General features: G+C 51.3%; 1 protein-coding gene across 2 annotated transcripts in view; it reads left to right on the forward strand.

The window, feature by feature from the left end:
• Positions 1-3,864: 3,864 nt before the first annotated feature.
• Hvcn1 (hydrogen voltage gated channel 1) overlaps positions 3,865-26,522 on the forward strand; it is a 32,551-nt gene continuing 9,893 nt past the window's right edge. Inside the window, exons 1-3 of one of the 2 annotated variants that reach the window (XM_021186704.2) lie at positions 3,964-4,047; positions 4,435-4,482; positions 10,111-10,241. In XM_021186704.2, the coding sequence (XP_021042363.1) occupies positions 10,221-10,241 (21 nt within the window). In that variant the 5' untranslated portion in view covers positions 3,964-4,047; positions 4,435-4,482; positions 10,111-10,220. Of the gene's footprint in view, positions 3,910-3,963; positions 4,048-4,434; positions 4,483-10,110; positions 10,242-26,522 lie in introns of those variants that run through there. The other variant, XM_029533861.1, reaches the window with a different exon arrangement.

A 26,522-nucleotide genomic window follows, 5' to 3' on the forward strand; every position in this document is an offset into this window, starting at 1 on the left:
GCTGGTAGTCTTGGGTTCTATAAAAGAGCAGGCTGAGCAGGCCAGGGGAGGCAAGCCAGTAAAGAACATCCCTCCATGGCCTCTGCATCAGCTCCTGCTCCCTGACCTGCTTGAGTTCCAGTCCTGACTTCTTTCAGTGATGAACAGCAATGTGGAACTGTAAGCCGAAAAAACCCTTTCCTCCCCAACTAGCTTCTTGGTCATGCTGTTTGTGCAGGAATAGAAACCCTGACTAAGACACAGCCCTTGGTCTCCTATGGCCTTAGCGTAGTCTTTCCCCACCTCAGGCCTTGCAGATGTGGTTCCTCTGCGGCAAAGGTTGCTCCTCATTTTATGCTGGGCTCCACCCCATGTTCTTGTATAAATGTCACCTCCCTGAGACCCCTCCCCTGATCTCTTCGTCCCAGTGGCCCTCTCCTCCGGTGACATTATGACCGGTTCTTCCTCCTAGCTCTGTACTCCCAGAAATAAGGCTCCGACTCAAAATAGACTTACAAATATAACTACCTTGGCCATAAGGCTAGGCTCTTCTCTGACTGGAATCATAACTTGACCCACGTATTTGACTTTACATTCTCCCTTGTGGCTGGTTACCTGTGCTCAGGTACCATGCATCTGTCTAGTCACATCTTTCCAGGTAGCTTCCTCGCCTGGCTCTGTCTCAGAGTTCTTTCTCCTCTGGATGTCCCACCTTCTATTTCCTGCCTAAGCCATGGGCCATAGGCTTTTTGATTGACAGGTGACACATCCATACATTCTCTACTACCTCCATCCCCTCCTGTTATGCTTAGCCACGACCTCCCCTCGTCCTACCTTGTATAATGCTTTTGCTCTGTCATTTGGTCCTTTTATGTCCTTTCACAGAGCAGACTTGATGCGGGTCCGTGGTACCCATGGGCCTCTGCCAGTTTAGTGGCTGCACTTAGAGGACACTCAGAGACGATTTATTGAATGGATATAAGATCACCCAGCTAGCACAGGCAGGATGGAGGAAGGATTGAACTCCGGGACTCTTTGATGACAACTGCTGTCTTTCCATTCTTCCAGATCATTCTGAGCAACCAAGCAGAGGTCAGCCTCAGGGCACGGGGCCAGAGGTCATTGGCCCACATGTCGGCGATGCCAGGAATTGAACACAGGTCCTCACATGCTACGCGAGTGCTCTACCTCTGAGTTCCATTCCAAGTCCTAGCCACACTGCAGCATCACCCAGGTCCCCAAGCCTCATTCAGACATGGTCACCTACATACATACAGGGCCTGTCACAGATGGTAGTGAATCACATGGAGGTAGGTCCAGGTAACTCTGGGAACTCCAAATCCATCCCTGACTGAAACCTCACCCCCTTTCTTGCTTCCTTTCCCTCTTCTCACGAGTTCCTGTGTGCTCTGGGAAGGTAAGTGGTCGGCTGTAACCAAGAGATACTGGAGACACCAGAGCCTTTGAAGGCAGCCTTCTCTCCCTGCTGGGAGAGGAGGGAAGAAAGCTCAAGCAGAAATAGCCTCCGGGCCCTGGGTTTAGATCTTCCCTGATCTGTGAGCATCAGGAGGGACGGAGGGCAGGACCACTATAACTGGACAGTCGTGGATTCACACTCAACAGAAATGTGAAGGATGTGCTGGGGGTGGGGCGAGGGGGAGAAACAACCCAACAGGGACTTCCTCGGGCTTGAGAACAAACCAGCAAATGTCCAACCACACAACTCCGAAGCTTCTCTGCAAACTGGGGCTTCTTTTCAGAGCAATGTTTTTTTCTCAGTGTATACAAGGTTCCCTTGAAATGCGGTCCTGAAATTATTTGTTCTTTGGGCTGTTCTGTATTACTAATCAGTGGCCTCCCCCTTCCACCCAACCAGAGTGGGAGTTCTATGGGAACAGAACTCTGTCAAAGGACCTGGCATCGGTCCGATGGGTCTGTGGGTTTCCTCTGGTCTGAATTCACAATGACTTCAGACGATAGCTTTGCAATCTTCGAACTTCCTTGTTTCTTGCCTTACTGATTCGGCCTGGATCTTTTACAGTGTTTAAAGCAGCAGTGGTCACAGGCTTTCATCACCCAGTCACTAATTTTATATGATGTCCTAAGTTCATCTTTGTTTCTGTCACAGATACCCTGACAAAAAGCTCACAGTTCCAGTCACAGTCCATTATTATAATGAGGACACCAAGGCAAGAACTTAAAGCCTCATGTCCACAGTCAGGAGCAGAGAGAGAATAACTCATGAGTCCTGCTTGTTTCATCACTCAGCTAGCTTTTTCCCTCTCTCATATAGCTGCAGAAAGCCTGCCTAGGGAATGATGCCGCCCACAGTGGGCTGGGTCTTAAGACAATCCCCACAGGTCAACCCAAGGTCCTTCAGTGAGACCCTCTTCCCAAGTGATTCTAGGCTGTGTCAAGTTGAAAGCTAAAAGAACAGGTACACGCAACAGGGAGTCGGCCAGAGAGTCGAGAGCTTGGGGATTGGTAGCTGAAGCCACATCTTGTCTTCTACTGTTTGTAACTCATGGTAGGATGTATTGCTGATGTCAGCCCACAGCTCTGAGGTGGTTCATTAGATGGAGGGACTTCTGCTCCTACTTCCTGGCCTTCCTCACCCTACAGGCATGAAGAGGAACTGTCTCACTGTCTAGTTGGCCCCAAGGGAGGAGAGTTTTGATTTTTTTTTTTTTCCGTGCACTGGCCTATATGTGCATTGCATGCATGCAATTGTCTATGGAGGCCAGAAGAGGGTGTCAGATGCCTGGTTGTAAGCCACCATGTGGGTGCTAGGAACCAAACTTGGCTCTTTGGCAGAGCAGCAAGTGCTCTAACAGCTGAGATAAGCCCTGAGAGATAAGTTTTGGATGAAACACAAGAAGGCTGAAGTTCAGAAAGGAGCAGGCCATACCTTAGGAACTTTCATGAGGCTGTCCTATCACAGCATTTGCGAGGAGTCCCGCCACCATACAACTTAGCTCGCCACCAGCATAGAGGACAGGGGAGCTTGTAGAAGCCAGTGGATCAGAGACCAATGGGAGGCAGATAATGTTCCCGTGCAACGCCACACAGCATCCCAGCACCCGTGGACATGCAGCCTTAAGCACGCATGAAGCCCGCTGTGTGCTAAGCATCTGGAAGAGAGGCTAGCCCACACCTGCAGGTGTTACAAGGAAACAAGTGTTGTGGATGACCTGCTTAATTAGGCCAGAACTGAAGTCACTGAACTCTAAGGAAACTGGCTTTAAGAGTTTCACACAGGGCCGGGTGTGGTGGCGCACGCCTTTAATCCCAGTACTCGGGAGGCAGAGGCAGGCGAATTTCTGAGTTCGAGGCCAGCCTGGTCTACAGAGTTAGTTCCAGGACAGCCAGGGCTACACAGAGAAACCCTGATTCGAAAAAAAAAAAAAAAAAAAAAAAAAAAAAGTTTCACACACAGCAGCCATGAGGGGCTGGAGTTCTGAAGAAGCTAAAGTATGAGTTCCTTTACAGGGACCCGGGGCTTCTGGGCTGCAGTGGGTCTGAATAGGCCTGCTAGGAAGCCCACTCCTTCCCCCCTCCCCCTGAGTTTCTCTCCCCAGTCCAGAGAGCGTGGGTCCATTCATGCCCTCACCAGCTTATGATACATTTCTTCTGCCCCTACTTTCTTGGGACCGTCTCCATGGGCACGGTAAAAAGTTTCTCTTTAGCCTGTTCTTGCATCAGCTGGACCCCTGAATCCAGCTGGGGAGTGCATCTCCTCCAGTAAACACAGGAGCTTTGGAAGAGGGAGGGAGGAGGAGGTCCTTGGACGAGGCGGCAGGGTTGGGGGTGGGGTGGGGCGAAAGAGAGTTCCAGCCCTGTGCACACTCCGGGGGTCTTTGTCATTGGAGAGCCTTTTCAGGTTAGGTCAGCACACTAGTGCCTCCGTCGGCCTCTGAGTTTGCGGCAGCGGTAAGTTAGAGCCGCTCTGGAAACTCCCACCACACCACACCCCCAAAGGCAAGGGCCCGCCCCTTGGGCTCTTCAGTGCAGGGGTGTGCCTGAGTCTCTGCCCTGGGATGAGAACAGAGTTGAGCAGACTGCCGCCAGGTAACGAGGATGGGGCTCGGGGTGGGGAGGCCAGGGCGCCCCTCTTCCCTCCAACCTCAGTTGTATCTCGAGCGGAGGGCAGCCACCATCTGCTCCTTGCTCTGCACACTCGCCAGCTGCGGAGCCCGGGAGGGAGGAAGGAAGCCCTGGCCACCCTCCGTCCTCGTGATTCCCCGCTGCTCTTTTGTCCATTCTGGCTGGCGGGGAGGGGAGGACCAGGTCAGGGGGCACTGTGGGGTGGCCAAGGCCCTGGCTGCTTCTTGAACTGTGACTGCCCACCCCGATCTCCTCCCCGGGGAATTGAGCATTGACAGGCACAGCCTCTCCTGGTGGGTGTTACCTAGATCCACAGCCAGGGCTCTGCCACACCCTGTCCCCCTCCTACAGGTGGAGAGAGCCAGCCAGCTGCAAAGGAGCGCTGCAAACTACCAGCAGGTGGGTGCGAAGCCCTAAGCCCTGTTCCCCATCCCAGAGCCCTACAGCCATCCCAGGGAGACAGCAGGAGGGAAGGGGGTACAGGTAGCGCTAGCACCCCAAGAGCAGGCCCCCAAGGAGCCAGCACACCGGTACACCCTAGCAAAAAGAAACCCAATTTAGTGGAGTCTTCTCGAAGTGATTGGAACTCCTATCTGTTGGGTTCGGGGGTGCCAAGGAACAAGAGTGGTGGGTGGGTGGGTTGGGGCCCCGGTTATACTGTAAGACCGAGAAGCAACTGCGTGCATTTCTGCTCTTCTGAAGCCCCCACCCCTTACCCAACACCTACTGCCTGCACGTTCCCGGCTCTACATGCCTTAGCGGTGGGATTCTGCCTCTGTATCTCCCATCCTTCTCTGCCCTACCGCATTCTGAATGGCACCTACCTCCCAGGAATGCTGAGGTGATGGGGAGAAGCTGAGCAATCCCCACTCCTACCCCCAAACCTAGCACGGGGTCCCTCTCTGCTCAACCTTGCCCCTCTGAAGGCATCTCTGCCTACTGGTCATTCCATCTCAGGTTGGCGGGGACGCTCTGAGCTTTGCAGTATTTCCTGACTGCCCACCAGCAACTTGAGGTTTCTTAAGTAAGGCCGTGGTTGAGGACGGCAACTTCTGCCTCCAAGACTCTCCCCTGGCAGCAAGGCTGGTCAAGGCAGGATTTTGAAAATCTCTAGGCTAGGTCTTACCCAATTCCAGAGCTGCTGGGCAGCCCACAGCCTTTCTGTGGCCATGTTTTGCAAGAAGGAAGAAGCCTGACTTCTTGCCCAGGCTCTCCCGCCTGTAGCTCGTGTCTCCATCCTTCTTTCTCAACTCCCACTCCATCTAGGAGGAATCATAAGTTCTGGCCTACACAGATCTCCAGTCTGGATGCTGTGTCACTATGACTACACCAAAGTTCAGACCTCCATCCTCTTTGGCCCTCCCCATCATGTTCCTGATGTGACTTTTTTTTTTTTTTTAAGATTGATTTATTTTATGTATATGAGTGCTCAATGTATACCTGCATGACAGAAGATGGCGTCAGATCCCAGATGGTTGTGAGCCACCGTGTGATTGCTGGGAATTGAACTCAGGACCTCTGGAAGAGCAGTCAGTGCTCTTAACCACTGAGCCATCTCTCCAGGCCTCCTGCTATGACTCTCTCTTTTTTTTTTAAAGATTTATTTATTTATTATATGTAAGTACACTGTAGCTGTCTTCAGACACTCCAGAAGAGGGCGTCAGATCTTGTTACGGATGGTTGTGAGCCACCATGTGGTTGCTGGGATTTGAACTCCGGACCTTCGGAAGAACAGTCGGGTGCTCTTACCCACTGAGCCATCTCACCAGTCCCTGCTATGACTCTTGACCCTGAACTCTGCAGCATTTCATATAAACTGAGAGCCTTGCTAGACCTCCCCAAACTCCTTCTCCTATCCTGATAATTGATAATTATTATTTCTTCTTTTATTCTCCTCTTCCTTCTTCTCCTTCTCCTCCTTCTTCTCCTCCTTCTCCTTCTTCCCTTCCTCCTCCTTTTCCTCCTCCTTCTCTTCCTGTTTTTGGAGATAGGTTTTATCTCTGTGTAGTCTTGGCTGTCCTGGAACTCACTCTGTAAACCAGGCTGGCCTCGAACTCACAGAGATTGCCTCCCTGTGCCTCCCGAGTACTGCACCACCACGCCCAGCCTGAGAATTATTCTTAACTCAGATCTCCTGCCATGCTCCTCTCGCTCTGCCCACTCCCCACTCTGTCCTCCTAAGTTCTTGATTGTCAAAGGATCTTCCTCCTCCTGGGACACCACTTGTCCCCACAAGAGCCTGGCCACTCGAGCTGCAAGAGGCTGGCTTCCCATCTTGCTCTGTTCTGCGTTTCCCCCACCAGGCAGGTGGCAGAATGTGGCCTCAGCCCTGGCTATGTGTTGTCCTTTGTGGTGTTTGTCATCTCCAGGCCCCTTCCCTTTTGCTCTCCCCTAAACCCAGCTCAGTGTCCGGCACGGAGGAAAGGCACAGGCGGCTCTGGCTCTGCTGCTTGCAAATGAGCGCAGGCTTGGGTCACACTTATCAGTTCTGCTTGCTCAACAGTCTGCTTTCTCCACCACTGCGCAGACCCTAGCGTGTCCTTCCTCCCTGCTTGCGTGGCCTTCAGCTTCTCCAGTTCAGGTATTGGGGGTTGGCAACAGCACCCACTGTGCTACATACACTGCTGCCCACGCATTTTGCTAGGGAGCTTTAGGAAAGTTTCTGGAATGAAGTGCTCAGGTCTAGGATGTAGTCATTTGGCAGCCCCTATCACTAGATAGATGTCCCACTAGGTCGCGTCTCTTTAGCCAATGTGAGGTTTCTCCATAGCCACCCAGGCAGTGAGCTTCACCATTTTTATATGTTTGGGCTAGTTTATTAGGGAAGACATGAGAGTTGAAACCCTCTGTCTTCAGTTGGTGAAGCCAATGGGTTCTCTTGTTGTTGTTGTTGTTTGGTTTGTTTTTTATTTTGTTTTTCTTTTTCTGAGACAGGGTTTCTCTGTATTGTCCAGGCTGTCTTGGAACTCACTCTATAGACCAGGCTGTCCTCGAACTCAGAAATGTCCTGCCTCCAGATTTCTGAGTTCGAGGCCAGCCTGGTCTGCAGAGTGAGTTCCAGGACAACCAGGACTACACAGAGAAACCCTGTCTTGGAAAAAAAAAAAAAAAAAAAAAGGAAAAACAAAATGTCCTGCCTCTGCCTCCCAAGTGCTGGGATTAAAAGCTTGCACCACTACTGCCCGGCGCCAGTGTTTTTCTGTGCAGGAGTTAGTTTCTGCTTTAATGACACAAGGCTCTTTGACACCTCCTTTTACCTGTATGTATGTTGGTAATTGTTTATTTAACTGCATTGTGTGTGTTTGTGTGTGTGTGTACGTGCCACAGTGTGCTTGGCTTGTGGAGGTCAGAGGACAACTTGCCAGGGTTGATTTTTTTTTTTTTCCTTCCACAATGTGGGTCCTGGGGTCAGACTCAGGATGTCAGGCTTGGCAGCAAGCCCCCTTACCTGCTAAGCCATCTTGCCGGCCCTTCACCTGTTGTCGTGAAGGGTTGCATCTGAGCCCATCTCCTGTCTGTATAGAAGCTGTCACCAAAGCGGCTGACACTCTTGACAGTCATCTGTGCTAGAGGGTACACACAAAAAGCTGTTAGTGCTACCCCACGGCTAGCATCCCAGTTCTGTGAGGCAGAGACAAGAGGACCTTGAGGCTTCTGACAGCCAGTCTCACAGAATTGCTGGGGTCCAGGTTCAGAGAGTGTGTGCCCCACCCCTGCCCCCCAAATCACCCGGAGAGAGAGAAAGATGTCTGATGTTGGTCTGGCTTGCATAAGGGAATAGGTACAAATGCACCGGTTGCAAGGTGCATGCGCAGTGGGGTTTGGGGTTGGAAGGGGTGGGGAACCCCATTGTGCCCACCAGGAGCCTCACTACATCCCCACAGGGAGAGTACTGGGCATCACAGCAACTCTCCCTAGAGCTCACTGCCACAGTGTGGTCCCTCGGGGATGGCGAGTGTCCCCGGTTTGTAGCAGGGACATTTGGTGGTTTTAAAAAAGTCCCAAATGTGATCTCACGCCTAAAAGCGTCTTCCAATGATGCAGATGGAGAGGCGCTCAAGGCTGCCTTTCTTCCAGAGGCTCCCGGTGGGGTCTGGGGACCCTTACCAGTTCTTAGGGGTGCACATGGCATGAGCTAGCCTCCCAGCATCTTCATGCTTGCCTCTCCCTGCTGCGGCCCCTTCACGATTGCCCCTCCGCTCCTCAGATAGACCCTCCGGGTTCCAGTGTGTCCACCTGGGCCGCCTCCTGTCACACAATCTTGAATTTAGTCATTGTGCACACATAACGTGACAAACCCCTGGGCTCAAGGGGAAAGGGCCTGGGTGGTCTAGGTGACTGTTAGTCTACCTACGGCTCCCGAAGAGGAAATTGGGGTGGTTCTGAGAGACGGCGTGTCACTCCCATTTGTGCAGGCCTTCCATGCGCATGGAGGGCTTCTGTGTGTACAGAAGGCACAACAGGCTGTGTGTGTGTGTGTGAGAGAGAGAGAGAACACAGGCCTTCTGTGAATGCACAGACCCTTGTGTAGGCGTAGACCTTCCGTGTGTGCACAGGCCTTTGGTGTGTGTGTGTGTGTGTGTGTGTGTGTGTGTGCACAGGCCCTTGTGTAGGCATAGACCTTCCGTTTGTGTACAGGCCTTTGGTGTGTGTGTGTGTGTGTGTGTGTGCGCACAGGCCTTCTGTGAATGCACAGGCCCTATGTAGGCGTAGACCTTCCGTGTGTGCACAGGCCTTTGGTGTGTGTGTGTGCGCGCACAGGCCCTTGTGCATGCACAGGCCTGTCCTGTGAAGAAGGAAAACCACAGAGGGCTATGTGGAGTTGACACTTCTGGGAAGGGAGAGCAGGGAAGATGGAGACTTCCCAGCAGACGTCTTTCTGCTTAGTTTAAAGTTTAATTCTAAGCCTCTGACAGCTATGTTAAAAATAATTTTGAAAAATCACACATAGTCATTCCAGAACCAAAGGGAAAGAAGAGACCTGCCACTGTCCAAAGGTTTTCTTTAAAAGGGGGCCAGGGGCCTGAGAAGATGGCTTAGTGGTAAAGGCTGCATAGTACGGTTACAGAAGACCTGAGTATGATTCTTAACACCCACACTGAGCAGTTCCCAACCACAGAGACTCCAGTGTAGGGATCCTCTGTCAGGCTTGTGAGAGCACTTGCACAATCCTACACACACATTCTAAAAATAAAAAATCTTTCACACACACATATATGTATATACTCGTATATAATCATATATATGAATCATAAATATATAATCATGTATATATATTACACATGTATACACACACATACACTTTAAAAATTTGGGGACGGGGTTGTGCACATCTTTAATTCTATACTAGCGAGGCAGAGGTAGGTAGATCTTTGTGAGTTCAAGACCAGCCTGGTCTTGAGAGCTACATGTTAAAGCTTGTCTTAGAATTTATTTTCAAGATTTTTATTTGTGTGTCCGTCTGTCTGTGAACCGTGGCACATGTGTGGAGACCAGAGGACAATCTGTAGAAGTCAGCTCTCTCCTTCTACCATGCAGGTCCCAGGAATTGAACTCAGTCAGCCCTTTTACCTGCTAAGCCATCTTGCCGTCTTCAAATTTCATGTTTAATTTCGAGACAGGGTCTCACTATGCAGCCTAGGCTAGGCCTCACTGTGCAGCCTAGGCTAGCTTTGAACTCATCAGCCTCCTGCCTCAGCCTCCTGAGTGCCGGGTTACAGGGGCATCAGCATACAAGGTGCTGAGTCTAGCTGTCTCCCAGTTGTAGAGCATTCTCAGGGCTTCTGCACCCTGTAGCAGCTGCTAGAGTTTAAAGGCTGCATGGTATTCCACTGTGTGACTCTTTATCCGTTTCTCTGTGGATGGACGTTGTTTGGTTCCACTCACTGGCCACGGTGACTACTGTATGCTTTTCACAAATGCTCGCAAGCGGGTCCAGCACTCCAGCAGGTGTTCATGAGTAGTGCCAATCACTCAGCTCTCTTCCCAGATCATCCCTTCTAACTCATTCTATGGCCTTATTTTCAGGCGCTGCTCAAACAGACCTGTGAGGACAGATTGCAGAGCGTCTACTCGAGACAGCAGGGTGACAAGTCTGCCTCCAGTTCTCTCACTGTTGGATCTTGAGAAACAGGAAAATGACTTCCCATGACCCAAAGGTATATAGTGACTGGGGGTTCCCACTGAGAGAGGAGAATCTTGTGGGTGTTTCTTGCAAGGGAGTCAGCGTTTGCTAGGCAAACTTTCACACTTCTAGTTTAAGAACCACACACGTGGTCAGAGCCTACCTGGGTATGGTAGGGGTCATCTGTAATCCCAAACCCTTGGGAGGTAAAGCAGGGGGGAATCAGGATGAAGAGATTCAAGATCGTCCTTGGCTACCCATTGAGTTCTGGCTCAGTGAAGCAAAGCCAAACCAAGATTTCTGGATAACCAGCTGTGCAAAGGCATGGTCTCAGACTTGATCCTATGGGTACTTACAGATAGGAGCGCGGGTGCAAGAGGGAAGATGGCTGGGCTCTCCAGGAAGGTTCTCGGCCCCCAGCAAGGCAGGAGTCTGCTACCCACAATGAGTGGGATGAAGTCAGACATGGAATTGTCTGCAGCCTTTGGTTACAGGGAGATGGGGGACATGAGGTGAGAGGCCAGTGACATGGTGGGGTGCTGGGAACTCTGGCCCACTGTGGTATTTTGGTTGGCTCCCGGTTTTTTGTACTAAGTGACCATGAATGCCAAGGTAGGCAGCAGTGTATCCCAAGAGGAGGCAGTCACAGCTGAAGTAGAGTCCAGGTGGCTCTGGGGATTGGGATGAACCCAGATGGTTGCAGGGATACGTTATAAGGTGCTGAAGGATTCTCACCAGCCTGTATTAGGGTGTGGGGCCAGCAGGAGAAGTAGACGTTGAAATGAAGAACCCAGGGAGGATAAACCCCTTGGGGAACTGGAGCCAACTCGGGTATGAAGCCACCACCAGGAGCTGTCTCCACGGTTGACCGGACCCCTTGTGGCAGACTGGCCCTGTTTTGGTCAGAGACAGCATGTGCCTATAATGGCTGAGCCTAGCCTGGTGCACCATGCTTTGAAATGCTTGCTTAAATAGTTTGCTTTCATGGCTTTGAACTTGTCCAGCACTTGTAGATTTTTCTGTAATTATACATACATATGTGTGTGTATGTGTGTGCATGCACACGCTCATGTATATTGTACCATGGTGCATTTCTGGAGGTCAGAGGACAACTTGTGGGAATCCTTTTTCTCCTTCCACCAGGCAGGTACCAGGAATTGAACTCAGGTCATTGGCCTTGGTGGCAATCACCTTTCCCTGCTGAGCCATGTTGCTGGCCCTTGGCCCTCCTAGGTTTTAAAAGCACAAGCATATTCAGGGAGGGGGTGAGTGCGCATCTCTGCACAGAACTGATTGGCAGTTACTAATTCTGCGGAGACGGGCTTGGCCACCTGTCTAGACACTGACTTTCTTAGAGTCCCTTTCTCCTTCTTCCTTTCCCTGTCCCTCAGTTTCCCATTCTGCGAAATGGCAGCAATAACACTAGCCTACAGAGGTGCGGTGAGGATTATGTCTAGTAGTGGCATTAGCCAGGCACCTGGGGATAGCTGCCACTTGTCAAAGGCTGGTAACACCATGATAGGACAAGCAAGGGGTGTGGCCGACCTGCTAGCCTGATTCCACAGATAGACGCACACTCCTGGTCCATCTGTGGGGCTTGGAAGCCAGGTGTGTAGAGGAGGGGCGTGGGGCACCCCATTGGCTCACTTCCTTTGGAGGCCTTGAACTTGGTGGAGGTTCGCGGGCTCGACACACTTCTGGTGAACTCCGGGGCTCTTGTGTTTGGGACTGTGGTGTGCCAGGTGATAATGGGGTGTGGCTCAGTTGTGGAGTTTTGTCTGGTGTGCATCAGGCCCTGGGTTCAGCCATTCCAACATACAGCTGGCCTCTCTGTGAAACTGTCAGTGCTGTTGGGGGTGGGGTAGTGGAGGGGGGGGACACAGCCTGAGAGTTCCTTCCTTTTCCCTCTTGGGATGCTCCACTCAGGGCAAGCCAGAGCCTTGACTGTTCCGTAGAGAAGAGTTTCAGGATGAGCCAGACTGAAACAAAAATAGTTAATTATTTAGACAGACAGATGGAGGGGAGGACAGATACAGCCCCAAGGCATAGGTTTCAGCTTCTTGAGGGAGATGCACTTAGCTATCTACCACGGCTGCATAGGATGCCTTGCCTATTGAAAAAAAACGGAAGTGCTCTCTTCAGGCTGAGGGATGTGAGCAGATGCTAATACGGGGAGACTCAAGGTCATGAATATGTCAGCCGCCCTCAGCGAGCAGCTCCCTTGTCCTTGACATTCGTGGTCAAGGGTGTCTTCAGGGCACCGTACATTGTTGCTGTGGCAACATACATTGTTGCTGTGGGTCACCTTTGCTGTGTCAGGTGTGCCATGTCCGGTGTGTTTCTCTCAGGTAGTTGGAGGCAGACTAGATGCCAGAGAGAGTGGCTTCTTCACATATCCCATTAATGTTCCTTGGTGCTTTCCAGAAGGGAACAGAGGGGCCCGAAGTCTTCCCTCAGGGGACTCTGTGGCTGAAGCGTCACCCCCACGTTGGTCTCTGGGTGACAGCTTCCTGGAGGGGTAGCTCACTATTTCTCTGGTTTTTGTGAAGCCGTCCAGTTTGTGGTACCAGGGCGGTGTGGCTGGTGTCGCAGGCTTTGCATCCAACTCCCTGTCCCTGAACGTCAGCAGCTCTGTCCTGTCGGGAAAGGGGCAGGGTGCTTCCCCAGGCCTGTTTAGACAAGGCCGCCATTGGTCTTTTAGAAACGGAACAGAGAAGTAAGCAGGGGGAAGGACCCTGTCTGGGTTAATGTGTCAGAGTGTTCCAGGGGTGAGGCACGACAATTCCTCTGTCTGGAGAAGCTCTGCCACAGGCCTGCACCAGCATGGGCTTCAGGAGCCCTGGGCCACATTCTCAGCGGGTCATGCAGGAAGCAAGGGACACTGCCACTGGGTTGCCTGGATTGCCAAAGGGCTCTGTTTCTCCATAGCTTAATGATAGCAATAAAGAGGCTTTATGGCAAGCCTTTTGACCTCTCTGGTCCTGGCTTTTGATCACCAGTGAGGCCAATTTGGACCCCGGTAGCAGGGATGTTGGTGTGGTTCTGGGAAAGCTCCCGTGGGAGTGGACAGTCTAGGATTGCGGAGGATACGCCACCATCCCATTCCTGTGAAAGCCATTACCCACACAGCCTCTGAGCATCGGACTCCTGACCCTCCAGGGGAGGTGACTGAGGTGCACTGGGGAGCACTGGGGAGCATTGCTCTGGGTAGACCTGGTCACCCATCCCCCCCCCCCACACACACACCTGAGCCAGTCAGCTGGCACAGAGGTTGTTTTTGCAAACCTCAAACTTCCTCCCCACCCTAGTGAAGGAAAGACTTCAACGCCTATTTACAGACTTCCCTGATTTTATAAATAGGTGTTCCGTTCCTCAGAACCCCAAGCCAGTGCTGGGGCGGGGGCGGTGGGCTCTCTGAGCCCTGCCTCTCACTGGGCAACTGGGCAGGCGATGGTGTCCGTGTGTCTCATGGCACTGTCTCTGAGTGTGGAGCCCAAGGTCCTGGCCAGGTGTGGAAATTACAGTGTGGGCAGGGAGCCTGTGGAGCCTGCGCCCTGGGGTGTTCAGTCAGGGGTGCGGGCAACTGGAGAGCTGTATGAGTGTATAGTGGGATCAGGGTGTCCAGCACCCCTGATCTGAGACATTTAGGGGGAACCTAAAAGAGGACAGAAAAAGGTATATGACAACATGAGAGAGGGGCTTACATATTCCAGGCCAGAGCAAGCCACCTGGGCAAAGGCCTTGAGGTCTGCGACACAGGCTGAATGGAGACAGAATGGCCACGCAGGGAGAGGCAGAGGAGACCAGACATGTGGTCACAGTTGCAGCAGGAAGAAGAGGGGTGAACCTTGTGGGGGTAGGGGGTGGGGCTAGTTCTTTACCACTTAGAGTAGTGGGAAACCAAAGACTTTAAGCAAGGGCCCCCTCACACCATCCCATGTTCAGCACCTTGTTGGCAAAGCTGCAAACAAGGAGACTTGTAGCCCAGGTTAAGCCAGCCAAGGGGGGAGGCATTGGACTGAGACCACAGGAAGTCGCCCCGCACGCAAGACTCTCCTCCCAGGGGTCACACGGGACACATTGTTTCCTCCAGCAGTGATCCGTGACAGGACACGAGGTGTTCAGGACCAGAGAAGCCAGTTAGACACCAGACCACACCCAGAGGGGTTTTTACTGTTATGAGACTGGCTCTTGTCTTTTTCAATCCCCCTGCCTCAGCCTCCCGAGTGCTGTAATTCCAGCTCTGCACCAGCAGCAGGGGTCTACCCAGAGGAGGGTGGTCCCTTGGGGACCCCTCCCTGGGGCACTTACAACCCAACCTCCTCACCCCCACCGGCATAAGGGATAGCAGGAGGGCGGGGGCCGCACGCTACATCTCTTAGGGACCCCAAGTTCTGAGATGCTGAGAAACGGAGGCCAGGCAGGCCGAGGAGAGCAGCCACCACCAGCCCTCTATCTCTTTCTATTCTGGACAGGTTGGGACAGGCTCTGTTTCTGGTAGAGCCCTCTGGCTGCAGGTGGGGCTGGGGCCGGGACTGAGGACATGGCTTATCAGTGAAGCGCCTTTAAGTGAGAAGACCTGAATTTGAATCCCCAGAAAGTAATACAAGTTCAGGGGTGGGTTTTTTTTTGGGGGGGGGGGAAGGAAAGGGTTTATTCGGCTTACATTTCCATACTGCTTTTGATCACCAAAGGATGCAGGACTGGAACTCAAGCAGGTCAGAAAGCAGGAGCTGATGCAGAAGCCATGGAGGGATGTTACTTACTGGCTTGCTTCCCCTGGCTTGCTCAGCCTGCTCTCTTATAGAACCCAAGGCTACCAGCCCAGAGATGGGCGTTTCGGGTGGAATCCCAATCTCAGAAGGCAGAGCCAGGGATTCCCCAGAGTAAGCTGGCTCATGAGTGGGACTAGTCAGTTGGGAGCTCGAGGATCGATTGAGAGAGCCTGCCTCAGTGAGTAAGGTGGACAAGCTATCAAGGATGGTCCTGATGTCATGGGAACCTCCATATCCTATGACGTCATGTCAATGCAAGAATGAATGCATGATAGGTATGGGTCCGGGGGATGGCTCTGTTGGTAAAGTGCATGCGTGAGGACCTGAGGTCCATCCCAGAACCCTCACAGAAAGGTAGGCACGTTCCTGCATGCTGTAATCTCAGGGCCCGGAGGAAGCAGGAGACAGCAGGTCCACGTCCAGGCAGCCTAGCCTGCTTACTCCCTAGTTCAGTGAGAAAGCCACGTGGGGGAGGGGGTGGACACCGCCTGAGGGATGGCACTCTGGCCTTCTCGTGCACACGTGTGTGCACACACCCATACACATGGATGCAGAGTGGCAGTGGGGAGCTGTGAGCGGGGTCACCCTCCAAGGGAGAGAGGTCGTAGCTGGGCCAGGACAGCAGATGCTGGGAGACACAGGTGGCAGGTCAAAGGTCAAGGGTCCTTAGTTGCTGAAGTGCATTGGCTCTGGGGCACAGGATTGAGGTAAAGGCCATGCCCGAGGACAGCTTACCTGCCAGTGTGTGCACTGGAGGGCACAAGACACAGCTGACTCGCTGACAGGCTTAGGCAGGGCCTCAGTTCCCCTATCTGCTAAAGAGGGGAAACCGTCCCTATAAACCTTGATTTTTACCCCCTTACGATACCCTCATTCGGATAAGTTGAGAAATCCGTTTTCTTAGTTGGATATGGAGGTACACCATGGCGGTCACAGTACTCAGGAGGCAGAGGCAGGAGGAGTTTGGGTTTGGGGCTAACCTGGGTTACATAGACAAAAGTGGGAGCTTTCCTGACTTGTTTTTCTCCTCGTTGGCCATGAGCCACAGAAGAAACCTGGTTGGCTAGACGGCATGTAGTGAACTCAACACTAATAAATAGCCTTTGTCATAGCAACTCCATGGGAGAGAGAGGGGAGGAGAGGGGGAGGGAGAGGGGAAGGGAAGGGAGAGAAAGAAATGCCCAGAGAGTCCACTCAGTGGTTAAGAGCACCTGCCACTCTTGCACAAGACCAGAGTTCTGTTCCCAGAACCATGTTGAACGGCTCATAACCACCTGTAACTGCAGCTCTAAGTGGTCTGATGCCTCCTTCTGGACTCTGCAGGCACTGCACACACAGACAGACACATAGATTTTTTTGTGTGTGTGTAGAGGGGAGGGTCAGGACAGGGTTTCTCTGTGTAGCCCCAGCTGTCCTGGAACTCACTCTGTAGCCCAGGCTGGCCTGGATCTCAGAGATCCACCTGCCTCTGCCTCCCAAGTGCTGGGATTAAAGATGTGGCACCTCCTACCCCCCCCCGGATATAATTTAAAAATAATAAAAACAAATATTTTTGAAAGAAATTAAAAACAAAAGGCATACGTATACGTGTACATATATTTATTTACAATGTGTGCATTAGATTGAGCCGTTTTTACTAGCTTTAACCCATATATATGGCATTTGAAAATGTCTTTCAGGGAAGTTCTCTTGGGTTGAATCTGTTTGCTTTCTTACAAGACAACCCCTGTCATTTATGTTTGGTTCATCCCGTCCCTGGCACTGGCTCCCAAGGACTTTATTTCCCATGTTTGCCCCAGCTGGCAATTCTTAGGGTTGTGTCTTAGTCAGGGTTTCTACTGCTACAATAAAATACCATGACCAGCCTGGCGGGGTGGTGCATGCCTTTAATCCCAGCACTCAGGAGGCAGAGGCAGGCGGATTTCTGAGTTCGAGGCCAGCCTGGTCTACAGCATGAGTTCCAGGACAGCCAGGGCTATACAGAGAAACCCTGTCTTGAAAAACCAAAACAAACAAACAAACAACAACAAAAAACCCACCATGACCAAAAAGCAAGTTTGGGGGGGGGGCGGGAAGCATTTATTTGGCTCATACTTCCATATCTCAGTTCATCATTGGAGAAAGTCTACAGCTTGCTCAGCCTGCTTATAGAACCCAGGGCCACCAGCCCAGGGATGGCCCCGCCCACAATGGGCTGAGCCCTCCCCCATCAATCACTAATTGAGAAAATGCCTTTCAGCTGGAGCTCATGGAGGCATTTCCCTAACTGAGGCTCCTTCCTCTCTGATGAGAGGAATTGAGACACAAAACCAGCCAGTGCAGGTTGGTTTGAGCAGATTAGGTGGACGGTCTCTCCTCAGCCTCTTTCCCTGGCCCCCGCCCCGCCCCGCCCCGCTGGAGGGAACCTTCCGCAGCCTGGGCTGCAGTGTGTAGCAGTACTCTGAGACTATTTCCTGTTTGGGCTGATAGGACCCCAGGGTGTGTATGTGCAAATCTTGTCAGGTTGAATGCTGGGAACAGTTTGTAATCTAGAGAAATTAGGTTAAAGCCAGTTCTTCTGTCACTCCTCCACTCAACACATCATGGAGACTCAGAGTCAAAGGTTGTGTGTGTGTGTGTACATGTGTATGTGTGTTGTTGGGTTTTTTGTTTTTTTTTTTTTTTTTTTAGTTTTAGTTTTTTTTTTAGTTCTGAGACAGGGTTTCTCTGTGTAGCCCTGGCTGTCCTGGAACTCACTCTGTAGACCAGGCTGGCCTCGAACTCAGAAATCCACCTGCCTCTGACACCCAAGTGCTGGGATTAAAGGTGTGCGCCACCACTGCCCAGCGTAACCCTAGATTCTTGATCTCTCTCTCTGTACCTCCCATGTTCTGAGATTGCAGGTACAAGTCACCATACAGGCTTTCTCATTTGTTTTCATTTCTCTATCCTGTGTGTGTGTGTGTGTGTGTGCACGCGCGCGTGCATGTGCGCAGGAAAGTGGTCAGAGAGCAACTTTGTTCTCTCTTCCTTCCATGCCGGCCCATAGCCACCTCAGACAAGCTTTCTAACCTTTTTTAGAAGATAGGCATGGTGACATGTTCCAGCCTGGGCAGCAAAATAAGATATCACACACACACACACACACACACACACACACACACAAAGCTAGGGGCTGGAGAGATGGCTGCTCTTCCAGAGGCCCTGGGTTCAATTCCCAGCACCCCCATGGCAACTCACAACTGTCTGCAACTCCTGTTCAGGGGATCCAACACCCTCACACATACATACATGCAGTCAAATCACCAATGTACATAAACTAAAAATAAATTAGAAAAAAAAAAAAGCAGCTAAAGAAACATCATGGTGCCCCTTTCAAAGCATTCCTCTTCAGGGGCCTGTGGTAGCAGTGTGCCCTTTGCAACACCCGTCTCCCACCACTGATTTGTGACAAATGACTACAGGCCGGTGTCCTTGCCTCTCCTGGCCTTAGTTTCCCCTCCTATGAAGGCAGAAAATGTTCCTTCTGCCCAGCATATTTCTCAGGGTTCTGAGAGCAGGTGGCGTGTCTGCGTGTCGTGTCCCAGCAGAAGGGAGTGGCTGGGGGTGGCTTCAGCTCTCCTTGTATCACTCAGATCCCTGCCTCTGTCTCCATGTGACCTGGTCTGTGGCTCTCTCCTGCTCCTCAGGACAGTGACAACTCCAATCCCGAGTGATTCCATCTCAATTGTTAGCAGAGACCCACATACCAAAGAAGGTCAATTCAGATTGCTCCAGCGGGATTCCACAGTTCAACCCGTTAATGGTCTGGGCAGGGAATTTCTGTGCACCAGCTGCATTCTAGAACACGGTCTCTTGACTCTGCATTCTAGAACACGGTCTCTGAGTCACACAGCCCTGGGGCTGAGCCTGACTCTGCCATCTTCCCCCTGACCTGAGACCCTCAATGCTGAGCTGGCCTACCATGGAAGGGAAGGAAGGTAGCGTGTGCGATAGATAACACAATAAATGAACCAGGTCGCTGCTGCTGCTGCTGAAGGGTCTTGTTGGAGTTACAGGTCAAGGATCAAGGATAGCAAGCAGATCAAGGAGCTGGGAGTAGTTGAGAAAGAAAAGGGACTTGGGGCGGCTCTAGGTCTGGGACGTTGGCTGCCTTTCTTACAACATACTCTTTGCTGTAGTGTTGGATGCTGCTCTGCAGGGCACAGACTTTCCCCTCCAACAGGTGGCAGTTCGGCCCCTGTGGATACTGGCAGCCTCAGGAGACATATGTAGGTTAGTCACTTGCCTGATGTGACACCTGCCACATGTCCTGCCATTTTCTCGGAGGGGCAGCTCACTGATTCCATTATGGGGTTAATTTACCTCTCCGGCAGTACAGGGGTACAGTGAATTGACGCTGGCTGGGGAAGGGACATCTAGATCCAAGACCTGGATGATAGATAGGTACTTGAGCCAGTGAGGTGTGCTTTTGTAGGCAGGGGGGCAAAGGCAGGCAGGACAAAGAGGAGACCTAGAGAGGCAGGCCATAATTCTTCTCTGAGAGTATTGATGGGGCAATGGGAAAGTCAGGACTCAGCCTGGCTGGCCCCCACAAGGGGGTGGAGTAGGTCCAGGCCAGAGGCAAGGATCAGAGAAGGAATGTGTGAAGGTGATGGGAGCAGGGAGGAAGGGAGGGAGGGAGGGAGGGAGGGGATCCAGCCGGATGATTGGTTCTCAGCGTGCAGTGTCAGTGATGGCGAGCCCCCGAGCCCCCAGGAGGAGCAGATTTGGTGGTAAAGTGAGCTGAGTGTGGGTCACAGCCCAATACTGAGATGGAGGCGGTTCAGGCTGACCTGTGTACTTGAACATAGCAGACCGGAACATGCGGCTGCTGAGACCGCCAAAAAATGGGAACCGCCGGAAGTGGGGACCACCAGAAGTGGGGAAGCTCCAGTCTGCCAAGCTATGATTGGGCAGCTAGGGAAGCCAGATATGGGAGACTGAGGGGGAGGGGGAGAGGTGGGGTCCTGTCATACAATATAGGGTCAACAGTCAGTAGAATGATTGATAAATCGGAACGTGGTGGTCTGAGCGTTCGTGTGTGTGTGTGTGTGTGTGTGTGTGTGTGTGTGTGTTTGCATGTATGTGCTCTTGCACAGGTACAGGGAGAGGCCATAGGTTGGTTAGCTTTGGACGCTGCGTGCTGTTCCTCGGGGGCCATCCACCATTTGTTTGTTTTGTGTGTATGAGTGCCTGGCCTGCCTGTGTGGATATCTGTGCACCACATGCATGCCTGGTGCCTAAGGACGTGATGAGCCTCCTTGTGGGTGCTGGGTAATGAACCCAGGTCCTTTGTAAGAACAACAGGTCTCTCAACTACTGAGCCAACTCTCCAGCTACTTATTTATTTATTTCTTGAAAAAGACCCTCTCACTGTCCCAGAACTCATCCTTTAGAATTATAAATTCATGACACCATGTTTACCATGGTTTTGGGGTTTTCGTTTTGAATGTTTTATCTTTATTTTTACAATTCTGTCTGTGTATGTGGGTGCATGCACATGGGAGCAGGTGTCGACGAGAGTGTTGGACCCTCTGAGCTAGAGCTCCGAGCAATTATGAGTTGCCTGGTCTGGGGGGTCGGGAATTGAACCTGGATCCTCTGCAAGAAACAATTCTTGCACTTAACCACTGAACGGTCTCTCCAGCCACCGTGCCAGTGTTTATGTGGGTGCTGCTGGGTCTCATACTCATGTCCCTACGGTTGCATAGTAAGCATTTAACCCAAGGGTGCCCGTTCCAGTCCCTCTACTGTAAAGTCTGCAGGTGACAGTAGCACAGCCATAAGCCCAAGTGACAGAATCTGCCACTGTAGGTGACCAAGTGGAGGAGGGGGAAAATGACTTTCTACATTGGTGACACAGAGTTGCCACTATGGTCCACAGGATCCTGGCTGGGGCAGGGGCTTAGCAGGTTCCTCAGAACCCATCCTTCTGGGGCAGTGAGAGGCTGGGATGATGAAGCAACTAAAACACAATGGGTTTTTGCTTTTTTTTTTTTTTTTTTTTTGCTTTGTCTTGTGGTCATCCCTTTTCTGGAACTTTCCTGCTTCTGGCATGACAGTCTTGACTTAAAACCAGAATCCTTTTTCTGCTCTGCCGGGTACCCACAAGTCTTTCCATCCCAGTTACTCGAGTCACTTCTTGACTGGTCAGAAAGTTTCAGAGAGACAACTTGCCTCTCCCGCGTTAATATGTGGTTTTGGTAGAGAAGCACCCCCCCGGCCCCCCAGCCTCAGTGGCTTCTGCCTGCAGGGTGAGGTGTTTCCTGGGGGAATTCCTGGCTGGCCTGGGAGCATGAGGGGATTCAGGGCACACAGCTCGTTTCTTGGCGTGCGTACACACTGAGGAGTAAGAGTTGGGTAACGTGAGGAGGGTTCTGAGGAAGAGGAAAGGAAGAAAGGCAAGGATGCGGAACTGGGAGAGGAATCTGACTCTGGTTTGGGGTCCCAGGGAGGAGCCCTCCGAGGAAGTGACTGGCAGCTGAGTCTTCACGCGTGGGGAAGAAAGAGCCCAAGATTGAGTGAACCTAGGGGGCTGCCAGGCTGAAGGGCTCTGAGTGGGAGGCTCCAGGGGTAGAGGTGAGGGGACAGAGATGAGGGGGTGGGCTGCTGGAAGCAGGGGGGCTGAGCCTCACAGGGCCCCGCCCACCGTGTGGAGGCTCTCGGATGCTTCCCCTGGACTTGGTGGAGATGACCAAGGAGCCACTGCGGGGCTGAGAAGGGCGGTGACAGGGTCGAGGTGAGACCTGCTCAGGCCTGGGTTGTCCCGTCTCTCCCCTTGCTGCAGGGATGCTGGGATGATGCACGTGATGCTGAGATGTGTGTTACGACCCTTCTGGGCATCTACACTCAGGGTCCTCACGCTTGTGTGGCCAGCCATCTCCCCAGCTCTCCCGCTGGTGTTTTCGGTAGCTCTGTCTCTAAGGTCCCTGACAGTTCCTTCCTGTATCTTCTTCTTGTTTCTGTCTTTGTTTGGTTTTTGACAGGGTCTTGTATAGCTCAGGCTGGCTTAGAACTTGCTATGTAGTTAAGGCTGGCCTTGAACTCCTAATCTTCATGCTTCTAGCTCCCAAGTGTCATATTATAAGCAATTGCTACCGCACTAGCTCTTAAGCCTGCCCACTGATTTTTTTCCTTCACACACACACACACACACACACACACACACACCTATGAACTGTCTTTATTTTTCTAGTGCTGGAGATTAAAGGGCAGGTCTCACATGTGCTGAGCAAGTGCTCCTCCACTGACCTCTGACCTGTAACACTCTGCCTTCTTCTTTTCTTCCTACTTTTTTTTTTTTTTTTTTTTTTGGTTTTTCGAGACAGGGTTTCTCTGTGTAGCCCTGGCTGTCCTGGAACTCACTCTGTAGACCAGGCTGGCCTCAAACTCAGAAATCCACCTGCCTCTGCCTCCCGAGTGCTGGGATTAAAGGTGTGCGCCACCCTGCCTGGCTTGTTTTCAGTTTCTGAGACTGACTTCTGAAGAAGCTCACCCTTCCTCGCACTTTCTGAGCTCTGGCTGGCTCAGAAAGTCAACTCAGCCACTCTGGCTCAAACTCCTCTCCAAGCTGACTGATTCTGTCTGGCTTCTCTCAGCTTCTCACTGAATTGCTCTGCTTGGTCTCTAACTATAATGATCTGTTCTAATTTTCTGGTTCCTTCTCATTCTCTGGTTCCTTCTGCCTTTCTTTCTTTCTTTCTTTCTTTCTTTCTTTCTTTCTTTCTTTCTTTCTTTCTTTCTTTTTCCTTCTTTCTTTTTGTTTCTTTCCTTCCTTCCTTCCTTCCTTCCTTCCTTCCTTCCTCATACTCTGGTTCCTTCTGCCTTCATTTCTTTTTTCTTTCTTTTTTTTCCTTTTCTTTCCTTTCTTTCTCTCTCTCTCTCTCTCTCTCTCTCTCTCTCTCTCTCTCTCTCTCTCTTTCTTTCTTCTTTCTTTCTTCCAGGCTGGCCTTGAACTCAGAAATCTGCCTGCTGAGTGCTGGGATTAAAGGCCTGCGCACCATGCCCAGCGTCTGCCTTCATTTCTATCTGGCTGGTTTTCTCTGTAACCAGTCCTTTAATACCTGTCCTGCTAAAACCGCCCCCTCTTCTCTTCCTTCCATTTACTTCCTGTCAACTGGTTGTTATCTCCACCTCTTGGTCCATGCTTGACTTTATTCAGTTCTGTTTACAGAAAGCTCTTGGGCTGAGCCACAGCACAACTAGAAACAGGCTTTTTTGTTTGTTTGTTTTGGTTTTTTTTTGTTGTTGTTGTTGTTGTTAACACAGTCTGGGGGGTTCACAGAGTGATCAAATATCCTGCCACACCTCACATGACCCTAACAGGTGTTTGTTTTGTTTTGCTTTGTTTCCTGAGTAACATTGTATCATCTGCCCTATCTGTGACGTTTAGGGTCCAGTGAAAGTGCATTTTTAGCCGGGTGTGGTGGCGCACACCTTTAATCCCAGCACTCGGGAGGCAGAGGCAGGCGGATTTCTGAGTTCGAGGCCAGCCTGGTCTACAGAGTGAGTTCCAGGACAGCCAGGGCTACACAGAGAAACCCTGTCTCGAAAAAAAAAAAAAAAAAAGAAAGAAAGTGCATTCTTTTTTTGTCTCATTTCCCTTGCCATGAGATTCTTGAGGAGGGGAGGGAGCTGCAGACTCCCTGACACGGATCGGGTTCCTCATCTAGAAAGTCTTCCAGGCACAAAGTCAGGAGGACTGTGGGGTCCATTCCTTTATCAGGAACACAGTGTGTGTTCTCTTTAGTTTCCTGACCTTGGAGGAGGGAGAGGCAGCCCCAGTTACTGGCCAGGAGTCAGAACCCCCCCCCCCCCGGTCCTTCACGCATCATGCTCCAGCCATGCTCCAGCCTCTGTGTGTTCCTAACACGTTCTCCACATTAAGTTCCTAAGCACTGGCCCTGAGCTTCTGCATATTCTTTCCCTCTGAACTTTAAAACACATTTGAATTGCATGCATTTACTTATCTGTGTGTGTGTGTGTGTGTGTGTGTGTGTGTGTGTGTGTGGCACTGTTCCAGTGGTGATCAATGACAGGAGTGAGCTCTCTCCATCATGTGGGTTCTAGGAGTTGAGTTCAATCTTGGTAGCTAGTATCTACCTGCTCAGCCACTGAGCTGGCTGCCCAGAGAGTTTTTGAGGTATTTATTTGTTTTATTTAAAAATGTTTTGAAGTTGTTATTGACTTTGTGTGTTTGCGTGTTTTGCCTGTGCACACTGTGGGCACCCCTGGTGACTGCAGAGGCCCCCAGAGCCCCATAACTGGTGTTATAAATGGTTGTAAGGCATTATGTGAGGATTGAGAATTAAACCCGGGTCCTCTGGAAGAGCAAGTGCCTGGAACACTTGAGTCATCTCTCCAGCCCCAAAGAATTTATTTTCAATTACATGCATTTGCATACATTGGTGGGTGGCTTTAATTACATACATATGTGTAAGTCTGTGCGTGGGTCCGTGTTTTTGAGTGTGGGGATGGGGGGTGGGGAGGGCCTGTGGTGGCCAGAGGAGGATATCAGATCCCCTGGAGCTGGAGTTACAGGGGGTTGTGTTGCCATGAACTGGACTTGGGTCCTTCTGAACAGCAGCCTGTGCTCTTGATCACCAAATCATTTCTCTACCTTCATTTGTTTGCCTTTGAGATAGGGGCTCGTCCTATAATCCCGGCTGGAACTCCCTGAGATCCACCTGCCTCTGCCTTGAGTGCTGGGATTGAAAGGTGTGCATCGCTGGGCGTGGTGGCGCACGCCTTTAATCCTAGCACTCGGGAGGCAGAGGCAGGCAGATTTCTGAGTTCGAGGCCAGCCTGGTCTACAGAGTGAGTTCCAGGACAGCCAGGGCTACACAGAGAAACCTTGTCTCAAAAAAACAAAAAAGAAAAAAGAAAGAAAGGTGTGCATCATAGCACCTGGCCACTTCTGTTTTCATCTCCCCTTGCATGCTGGGCATCAAATCCCGGTCCTTAGGCTTACTGGGTAAACGCTGTCCCAGCAAGTCACACTGAACAGACATCTAAAGGTCTGATTGCAGATCGGGGAGGTGGCTCAGTGAGACAAGCCTGAGGGCTGGAGCTGGAATTCCCAGCATCCATGCAGAAGTGTGGTTGTGTACACAGCTGTGCCGCCAGTGCTGTTGGCAGCAGAGACAGGAGGAGTCCGGGCTGCCTGCCTGCCTAACTCTAGCTTGTGAGAGACTCTGCCTCCAGAGAATAAACTGGAGACTGAGAACAGACAGTTCATGTCACTCTGGCCTGTACAACACTCTGCGCGCGTGCGCATGCATGTGAATTTACCAGGAGAGGCTAGAAGAACCATCGGATCTGCCAGGAGCTGGAGTTAATAGGCTGTTGTAAACCACCTGATGTAGGTGCTGAGGACAAAGCTCAGGACCTCTGGAAGGACAGGAAGTGCTCTTAATTGCTGAGCCTTCTCTCACAGGAGCCCTCTGGCCACATTTCTTTGTTCGCTTAGTCACTTAACAAATGCGTGGGAGCATTGCAGAGTGTCCCCTGTGCAGGGCACTGTTCAGTGTCCTGATCTTGCAGCAGCTGCACAGGATGGCAAAAATCTTCTCACAGGCCCGAGAGCCCCGTTGAGACAGGCAGCCAATCAGCAGGCAAGTAAGTGCTGTGTCTTCCCCATGTCCTAAGCCACGCGGAGCCACACAGCCTGACACTGTCCCCAGCAGCCAGAGGGTCTGCCCCACCCTACCCAGGCACCTCCCTTCAGGTGAAGCCAGATAGGATGTGGTAGGAGACTTTCCAAAATGAGCCAGAGCAAAGTAGAGAAAGTGAGTTTATTAAGTATTCAGACAGACAGACAGACAGGAGAAAGACAATCTCAAGAAACGAATACTGGTGTCTCAAGGCAATAAGTCACTCACAGGTGTCTACAATGGCTATCTGTAAGATTCTTCAGCTTTCTAAGTGACAGTCCTAAAAGGATGTCATTTATAAGGTTTTTGGGTTTTTTTTGGTTGGTTGGGTTTTTTTTTTTAATCACAAACCTTTTTTTAAAAAAAAAGATTTATTTATTTATTCGATGTAATTACACTGTAGCTGTCTTCAGACACTCCAGAAGAGGGCATCAGATCTTGTTACAGATGGTTGTGAGCCACCGTATGGTTGCTGGGATTTGAACTCAGGACCTTTGGAAGAGCAGTCAATGTTCTTACCCGCTGAGCCATCTCACCAGCCCCGTCGGTTGGTTTTTGATATGATGTCTCTCTCTCTTGGCTCTATCTTGTATTGGAATTCACACTACAGGCCAGGCTGGCCTCACACTCACTGAGATCCGCCTGTCTTTGGCTCCAGAATGCTGGAGTTAAAGGCATGGGCCATCATGGCCTGGGCTGATTTGTAAGTTTGAAAAGTTAAGTTAAAATATGTTCTGGTTTATTTTCCTAAAGAGTTCCCTTTGGTGAATGGAACTGTAAGATGGTGTGTGTGCGTGCGTGTATGCGCGCGTGTGTGTGTGCGCGCGTGTGTGTGTGCGCGCGTGTGCGTGTGTGTGTGTGTGCGCG

This window comes from Mus pahari, chromosome 23 (assembly GCF_900095145.1).
Source record: "Mus pahari chromosome 23, PAHARI_EIJ_v1.1, whole genome shotgun sequence".
NCBI classification, from domain to species: Eukaryota; Metazoa; Chordata; class Mammalia; order Rodentia; family Muridae; genus Mus; species Mus pahari.